Here is a 9,380-nt window from a genome sequence, read left to right on the forward strand (position 1 = left end):
AGGCAAAAAGTCAGGGGGTAACCATGCCAAGGAGGCATTTCCTTACAATATACTATTTGAAGGTACTGCATATGGAGCTAATGATGATCATGCAATGTGACGAAGCACTAAGAGATCTCAAATTGCGCTCATGCCATCGGAGATTGAACTTTGTTTTATGTTAAGTACACATGAAAAGGATAGGTTACTTAGACTAGTACTTTTGCAAGATGTGTGGCAATCGAGGACTGTCAATTCTCTAAGCAAATTAGGGCACATTAAAACATTGTTCCTGCTCAGAGGGGGCACTTGTGAATAAAAGAGGCCTAGGGCTGTGTTTTTGGATTTGGCACATATCGGTGAAACAACAGAATAGCTTCGAGACAAAGGTGTATTTTATAGCAATTAGCCTGTCGCCATCACCCTTTAATTTCACCTGCTTCCGCTTCGGTAGTCCACATTTGACTCTGTTTTCAAATGTTTTTTGCAGTTACCAGCTGGGTAGCGGAGAAGCCAACATTGTGTCTGAGGACCCAGTGAATGATGGGGAATGGCACAAAGTGACAGCCATCAGGTAAGGCGTTTACAGGAGGTATAAGGGGGTCAGCATGACTGATAAAACGGAGATGACAATGCATTAAGGTCATAGAGGGTCTATCGCAAAGTGGAGGATAGAATATGGACGAGTATAGTTCTTCATGTAGAGACTCTATGAATTAGCGCAGTCGTTTGGTTCTTACACTTATCTATGCATCTTTTTTGGACCTGGTTCAGCCTTTTGTAGTTTTGTCATTGAGAGTGTTTTATATGACCCTGATATTGACTAGTTGATTTATTTCTCTTAATCCCCGTCTGCCAGGCGGGCCGAGAGAGTATGTGTGATTTCATTCTTTTTGTAGAACCTTCAGACATTTGCCATGAATGAATTTGGTTTATTTGTGATATACCATAGTGTAAATGGCCTTGCTTCCTGCTCTATTAAGTTTTATTTCCCCAACACGATAAAAAAATGAGCTATCTCGATCACTACCCATATTTCCTTTAAATTAAGGATTTCACCACAATCACAGGAATAGGGGTAGGAGGTGGGGTGAGACTGTCCACATTCCTACTTTGGTCGAGGTCAACCACTTTATCCTTGCTCACTGGACAAGCTGGTTCAGTCAATGTCTTCTTCTGGCTTTCCTGGCACCCAATTGTCTCACCAGTCCAAAGCGTTTCCACTCCATATCAAGCTTCACTGACACTACAGTGATTGTGATGTTGTCGTGCCATTCCTTCTCCCACAGCTGAATAAGATCTGCCATGCTGTGTCCCTTGGGAGCCCATTACTTGATCATAATCCCAGTGTTCCAAATCTTATGAGCAGTCGTAGTTGGATTACCCTGATTCTAGAATGACTTAATGACTTCTAGTTGCACGAGCTTCTCATAAAGCTGTTCAGACAGTTCTGGACTTTAGTTCTTCCATGTACCAGTCTTAATCATTGTGCTCCAGTGATTAAATTGACAGCCGTCGAAACACCTTCATAAAGAGCTGTGCAACAAGAAGACAGTAAGTTCTAAAATCAGTAGAAGGAATCCAACAGTTTTTGAAAACTCTTTTTCAAGGATAATGAACAGCCCAAGGGGACTTCACTTCAAAGGCTGTTATCAAACACCGAGACGTTTGTCTGTTTGTTGGGTGAACTATTTTGAACTTGTTTCCATTTGATACATGGGCACTCTTTGATATTGAATGGTTTCATTTTTATATTGATCTATGTAGCAAGCAGGAAAATAATTGATATTTAGTTGAAACTCACTTAAATATCAAACATTCTCTTAACCCCCCCCCCCCCCCCCCCCCCCGAACCCATATGTCTATATGACTAGTGCACAATTTCATCTAAAACACATTCAGACTCAAGACTGCAACATTGGCAGTGTCTCCCTAGCAAGTGTGTCCCAAAGCTACCCCTCAAATGAAGGCAAGTATTGGAAATTTGGAAGAATGGATCTTCCAAATCCAACAACATAGGCTGAACCCTAAATCTCCCACTGCAGATCTGAAAACTAGTATTGAATGCATTGTTTGTTTTTGGATACAACATTTATTAAAACATTTGGAAAATCTTTCACAATATCTTTTTAAAGATAAATAACATATTACACAGCATATCTGAAGTGAGCATTGTACCTCCCTGAATGATCTTTGAAATGGCCTGGGTATCACTTGTTATACTTTGTTGTAAACTGTACTTCCATATTTCCACATTTCTACACTTTCCAGAGAGGGGAAGGAAGGATCCATCCAAGTAGACGGCGAGGAGATGGTGACGGGGCAGTCTCCAGGAAAGAATATCATGGTGAACACCAAGGGCAGCATTTACCTCGGTAAGAATAAACCATGTGTTGGAATTCACTTAATTTGACCTCTTACAGACTCGGGATAAGAGTATGCAGCAATTGTATGTAATTCATCAAAAGTTACTGAAGTAGTGAGAATAAACAAGAACGTAAGCGTGTAAAAGTAGAAATTCGTAGAAAGATACAGTGTTACTAAGTCTGAGACAAGGCAGGGTGCTATGCAATTGTGCCTGCTCTTCTTTTCTGGACAGCAACATTAGCTCAACTGCAATTCAGCCATGTTTATTGTTAGCGTACTCTGACTCGGTGCATGTCTGCAGGGCGATGACGCATGTCACCCATGTGAGCCAGAAAACAGGATGATAACAATCAAATTAACCTTTTTAAATTGCCCTCTCCAAGATACCAGTTGCTTTTTCACACTTAAAGGCGTTGGTTATTAAAAAACAAACGAAAAAACACTCCGCAAACTGATTTGATCAACATCAGAATGGTTAAAACAATGAGCCAGTCCTGTTGGGATTCCAAACTCTGTAGGAGGATGCGCCAGAACGAAACAGGGCATGAGAACGAGAGACCTGTGGCCCAGCATGGTAAAACAAGGCCTCTGGTGGAGCAAGACAACAAGAGAGAAAGGGAGAGGTGCTGAGAAAAGGAACAATGTAGAAACAGAAGAAGATAAATGAAAAAGGAGACCTGAGCTTCTGGGCAATAAAAAAAAAAAAAAAAAAGAGGTACAAGGACAAAAATATTTTATGATAAGGTGTTTGGCGGAGAAGGGAGAGGAGAGTGGCTCCATTTGTAACACTCAGTGTTGATGTGTTGGAAACAAAGGGTGCGTTAAACTCGATTACTCTTTGTTCCTAGTCGGTAAGTGACCAGATACAATACTTTAAGACTGTGAAAAAGTCCATGGGAATTCAAGAAAATTGCCGTTCACCTAAGGAAGGGTTTACACTGACATATGACAGGCATATTAAGGACATTTCATTAATGTACTCGCCATATTGCAGCATTTTCAATGCTTTCTTTAAGTTAGCAAATCTAGTACTTTAGTGCTACAGTCTTCCTCTGGATTTGAATGCCTTTAAGAATCTTCATGGTTTTCTATTTTTGAAGTTATAAAAATCTATGTACGAAATGCTGAAAAGATTATGTTTTACAGGCGGTGCTCCGAATATGAAAACGCTTACCGCTGGCAAATACTCTTCAGGGATCACTGGATGCATCAAGAACGTGGTACTGATGAACGCCAGGCCGGGCCCGAACCCTCACCAGCCCATTGACCTGAAGCACCATGTGGAGGCTGGGCAGAACACTCAGGAGTGCCCTTCATAGGCCAGGGCCTCTGTGACATCACCCTGTGGCCACTAGAGAGACTTCTTTTTTTAAAGATACAAAGACGGCAATATGGTGCTTTGCTGCTACCAAAAAAAAAGTTGGGAGGGGAAATAATGAAGGGGGAGGAGGTATATTGGTGCTTATGTACTACAGATTTTTTTCCCTTTTAAAAAAAAAAAAATGTAGAATTTTATGATGTTTTTACAATGTGAATGAAGGAATAATGTAAATTCGAGGAATACACTTAGTTTTTAAGGGAAAAATATACCTGTATGTGTTTTACAAGTATTATCCTCCACAGAAAGCTACGTTAAAATGTTAGAGAGGTGAAGAAAATCGACTTGCCACTCTCCCACCTCATCCCCATATGCTTTGACCCAGTGTCAGTGTTCTTTCAACAGTGTGTAACAAGGGTTTGGACAGCAGCAAGAAATTCTGGGAACTTACGATAAAGCTGCAAGAGTTCTAGCAACTTGGGCTGCTTTGCTATTTCCCAGTTCCACCAAGCCATCCTTTCCAGACCTAAAATAACTGTTAATTGATTTTTTTTTATTTTATTTACATTCATTTTTAAAGTGAAAGGCCAGCTGTGGTCACCTGCTCTGCGTAGGGTGAGCTGTGCTTATTCCTAGCAAGCTGAATTGACTCTGGTAAGTGCACATTGTGGCCGGATGTCATGTTGGCTCTTGGAATAGTCCACATTTTTCACCTTGGGCTTCCTTCACTCCTTGACGGACAGCAAGATGAAGGGTTTACTGCGAGTGAGGGCCCCTGGTCTCCTCTTTAGATCGACGGCTCTCATTCATAGTGCTATGCCCATGTTGCTTCTGGAAACTGGGGTGAGCTGGCTCCTCGATGGAGAGCGTAGGTTGCCTTGACATAGCTTTCCACGGACTGCAGACAGTGCCTGATGTGCTTGCATTGTCACAGTTCTTTGAATGTGTTCCGTAATCTCAAACTCCTGGTGTTAACAATACAGTATTAGCTCATATTATTATGAGTGTTCTATGCAAAAAGGGCACACAAGTCACGTCATTCAGCGCACTCCTTTGCAGGTGATTCCAGAGAGTGGGCTGTGGTGATCTTTGTAGTGGGAGGATGAGTGTCGTGACATTGTAGGTGTGCTTGTTTATTCAGAGGTGGTTCCAAAAACGCAAGGCCTTCAGGGAAATGAGTTTAGCTGAGAATGTAACAAATGCTGCCGAACTGCGTCCAAGGCAAATTGAAACAAAAATATTTGTAGTATTTTTAAAAAGCAACTGCCCATCCTTATGACACTTGACTGTACCAGTGAGGGTAGTGAGGAGTTTTATCTTTCAGCTGGACAATAAAGCAGTGTACATGTTGGGGACGCTCCTCCATTCAGTTTGAATTGCCACTTCTAAATACACCCGCTCCCTTGTGACAAGGCAGTCCCAGTTCCCATCGAAGAGGAGCAAATAGGACTAAAGATTCTCTAAATAATGAGTGAAGTATGTATTGTTTGCCACTGCATTAATTGCCATACTTTCATGGGATGGGCTGTGTATTATAGAGAGAGGAAATTCTTTGTGCTTCTCCAGTCCTCACTCGACTTTTACCCCTGGATGGCGAGAAAAGTAAAGTTTCCAACACATCAATAGAGGCATGAAAGAGATGTGGAAGAGGACTATGAAACATTGTTTGACAGCACAGCGAAATCTCAAACTAATATCCCTTTTGCCATCTTTGGCCTTGACGGCTCACATCCAGGAGATGCTATTCCAGAATCCATTTTTTTCATAGCCACGACATCCAATTGGGCCAGAGTATTTCAGCAGCCATTGATGGGGCAGTCTTGTCTCTTGTAAGCAATCCTCTGGACTTGTACAACTGTTTGTTTACACATTGGAGAGCCGAGGGTGTGTCTGGCTTGTACATCTCATGGCCTCCTACTCTACCAGGTTCCGGTTTCCTGCGCTTGAGGACCTGCTGCAAACACAAGCCACCACTCAAGATCTGTGTTTTTGTTTCAGGGCAGAACAAGAGGTCTCTCTGTTCCTTCAAAGCCACTGAAGCACTTTGGCACCGTTTTAGCCTTTTAATATAAAAGATTTGAGAAATACAAATGTATTGTGTCATTGTCTCACTATTTTCAAACCTTTGGAGTTGATGTTATTTCGACATTGATGGTGGGAGATTGTAATCACCGAAACTTTATGGGTGGGCTTCTATTTTGTGTTAAGATGTCTTGTCAAAATGTTCTGAGTATTTCACTTTTCATCATGCAGGCTTCCTTTAGCACACGTGTTCACCTTATAAGGAAACACCTGTCGGCATCAGTTTCCCCATTTAGACTGACCTATCCAAATAATAGATCACTGTATCTCATTAATCTACAGCTTTTTCTCAGATGCTCGTATACTCACCAAAGTAATATAGATTGGTGCAGGGTCATGAACATGTGATTAGCGATATATCGCGAAGGTCCTGCAGTCCATCTCTGGTCATTCATCTTTTCTGTCATTGCACACATCTCTCCACTGCAAAACAGTTAGGGGTACGGCAATGCATTTGACCCATAGAAGGGGCTGTATGTTAGCATGGACCGAAGTATCAAATACACACTTTGTTCTATCTTGATATCTTGGTATGTTGACTGACTAGCCTTATAGATGGGTGATCCACTGGCAGTATTTGTTGCAGTTGGGTTTTGATTATGAATGTATTATGAAGAAGACATGACCTTGAATGACTTTCTGCCTTATCCTCGAAGCACTGTGTTTAACTAGTTATGAAATAAAGAACATAGTCTGTAGGCCCCAAGAACATTAGTTTTGGGTCCTAACTTATGTACAACTTGACTACCACAAAACGTTATTTGCACTTCACTCAGACAGTTGTACAACACTGGGACCTATTAGTCACTGTGTTTTGCATCTTAGTATTATTCATACGTCAGCACACATTTCATTCAGACGTCATTACTTTGTTAAACCAAGTTCCTTGAGACTGGCATGTAACCTAATCTATTAACTGTGATTCCCACCAAAAATTGTCTTATAAACTTTGTTGATTCTTGGCAAGCCCCCAGCCTGTCGGTCAAAACTCACAATTAGAAAAGGAACATTGATTTTAAGTGGTTCACCTTCTTTCCTTTGAACAGTTTATTCGTTATTAGGACATTAATATAATACTTGGGACCTCTAGTGAAGGTAATAGAGTGGCAGAGAGCAAATAATGGCTAGTATAGCCCTGCCCCATTATTAAAATGTTTCTTTCTTTTCCTCACTATATAATTTAGAACATACTTCCTTATTATAGGTTCTCTAAAGGATCATAATTCTGAGACAGAATATTTAACAGCAGCCAATAGTTCTTTATTAGAACATTGTAGTCTTGACAGCACCGTTGACGTCAATTGAGCAGAAGTGGGCTATGAACCCTGGTAAAGGTCCACCACAGTCAACTTTCCAGTATCCTGATCTACAGCATCTGACGTCTTCCCTCACCGGAATATGTGGCTTGCCCAAGGGAGTGTGAGAAGTAGAGGCTGTAAAACAACTTGCTTCCGTCTCCCCATGGTTCCGTGTCACTGGAGCCGCAGAAGGCTGGAGGAGGGAATTCTCCTGATGTCTTCTAACTCCCATGCCTCCGCCAAACTAAGAAAGGCAGTTTGGCAGAACCAAGGGAATATTAGGGGGTGATCTTAGCCTCTTTTCACAGCTCCTGATGTCCATGTTTAACAGTTACTGTCTTGGACCTACACGCTGTAGTAATTGTTTCACAACTCCTGCTGTGCATGTTTAACAAACACCCATTCCAAGCCACAGGTGATTTTAAACCCCTTGTATCTCTAGAGAGGCTTTTATTTCAATTAAAGCATTCAGTCCTCGTATGTTCGAATTTTGTAATAGCCTTCCTTTTACTTGAGCCTATACGTTGAAGTGTGCCCTTAATGGCTAGTGCACCACAGTAGGGCGGGGGCTGTAAGGCTATAGTGAGTTCCAAAGCATTTGGAGTCTAATGCTTCATACAAAGGAATTCCTTTCAACTCAATTTATCCTAGTCTATTTGAAGAGGCTCAGAATAGCTACATAAGGTAGAATCCAAATGCAGTACAGAATGATTTAGATTCTGATTGCATCCTATGGAAATGTTGCAGAAATGTAACTATTCACTCTCCCATTCCCCCCCCCCCCAAAAAAAAATATATTTCTAAACAAACTTCTTCCGACCAATCTCCTGCTCCTCACCACCACCCATTGAGTGGTATTTACAAGTGTGGAATCTCTGCACTCATGACTAAAAATCTGCCTTGTAAATGTATTCACACTAGCTAGGAATCCCCATTGTGCATTCCTGACAGGCCAACAAAAGGTAAATTCGGCTGTAAACTTACTTCTGTGAATCACGCTCAAAAAGTCTTTGATCACCAAATGGACTGATGAAGTGGACTCTTCTCTAATAAAATCTACTATGTTGGCATGTGCTACGCTAGCAAAGTCCACTAAACCCATTCCCTTCTATACTAGATGTTTTTGCACTGAGAGCGACTCTTATAACAATCCTTAATAGAATATGCAAACATAGGATTGCCACTCGCAATGAAAATAGATTGAAGCTGCAACTTAATCCTTTATCAGCATAAATTGGAAGACTCTTCTATTAAGTGGAATCAGGTCACTTGAGAGAAGTTGAAAGTTCATTTTATTTAGTATCAAAATGTTAAACACAAAGTGATGTTACACTCATATCCAGAGACGTCTTCCCAACAAGCCATCAAACAATTCTTCTCTGCTTATTAAAGACTTCAAAAGTAATCAAGACGCCATACCTAGTAGTTTGCTAGTAATTATAACGAGATATAAGGATAAGTCTAGACATTTGCAATCCCATTCATCGATAACCACTTTAATCGTTCTGAGTCAATATATATAACCACAGATCTAGAGGTATAACTCAATGAACTTGTAAATACATCTTAATGCCTTGCATAAAATAGTATGTACTGTAATCTCACTCTATATATATTTCACAGTGGCAGTCGCCACTGTGTTGTTGTAATTAAGATAGACTTGCCATAAGAAGAGTGTTTTTTTGTTTCGCTAATGAGACTGATGCCATTTGATGAATCTTCATGAAACTTAAAAAAAAAAAAAAAAAAGTCATCCTACTCTGCTCCTTCCCAGAAAGTTTCAGGGTGATCTGTCAAGCAGTGTCAGAGAAAAAAAAAAGGGGGGGGGATCACAAAACACAATTTTCCCATGCATCTTCCAAAGGGAATTTCGAAAAGTGCAACAGACCAAACAGAATTACTCCAAATTTGGTTGAAAGCTAAATCCTTGCCCAGGAAACATGGTTTAGGTCATTCAGTGTCATACCGTTCAGTAGTTTTTTTGAGAAATTAAGATTCAAAATGTAGATATCTGCACCATTGGGCTGAAATTAACAAAAAAAATAAGCCTTCTGATTGGCTGTTTTTTTTTTTTTTTTTTTTTTTCCAGACAAAGGGCTCTGATAGACTGCCCAACAAGTTGATGTGGGCATTACCGGGCTCAGGGACTTGGTCCCCTGTCCTGAAATTGTTTTGAAAAAGGACATTGGGGGCAGGGTAGGGATACCCTTACACCCTAGCCATTGTAGGGGGGGGGGGGGGGGTTCCTAGAGGGACCCCCTCCTCCATAATTTTTTTTTCTTCATTTATTATTCACTGCTCCTGGCCAGGAGCACCTCATAATGCCGTTTTTGAGC

At 41.0% G+C, this 9,380-nt stretch overlaps 1 protein-coding gene across 7 annotated transcripts in view; it reads left to right on the forward strand.

Moving 5' to 3' along the window:
• The window catches only part of HSPG2 (heparan sulfate proteoglycan 2), a 933,800-nt gene extending 928,045 nt beyond the window's left edge, over positions 1-5,755 (forward strand). For all 7 annotated transcript variants that reach the window (XM_069240056.1, XM_069240057.1, XM_069240060.1 and 4 more), the window contains 3 exons: positions 470-553; positions 2,251-2,354; positions 3,493-5,755. In XM_069240056.1, the coding sequence (XP_069096157.1) occupies positions 470-553; positions 2,251-2,354; positions 3,493-3,665 (361 nt within the window). In that variant the 3' untranslated portion in view covers positions 3,666-5,755. The remainder of the gene's footprint in view (positions 1-469; positions 554-2,250; positions 2,355-3,492) is intronic.
• The last annotated feature ends 3,625 nt before the right edge of the window (positions 5,756-9,380 follow it).

Source organism: Pleurodeles waltl, chromosome 6, assembly GCF_031143425.1.
Source record: "Pleurodeles waltl isolate 20211129_DDA chromosome 6, aPleWal1.hap1.20221129, whole genome shotgun sequence".
Lineage (NCBI taxonomy): Eukaryota > Metazoa > Chordata > Amphibia > Caudata > Salamandridae > Pleurodeles > Pleurodeles waltl.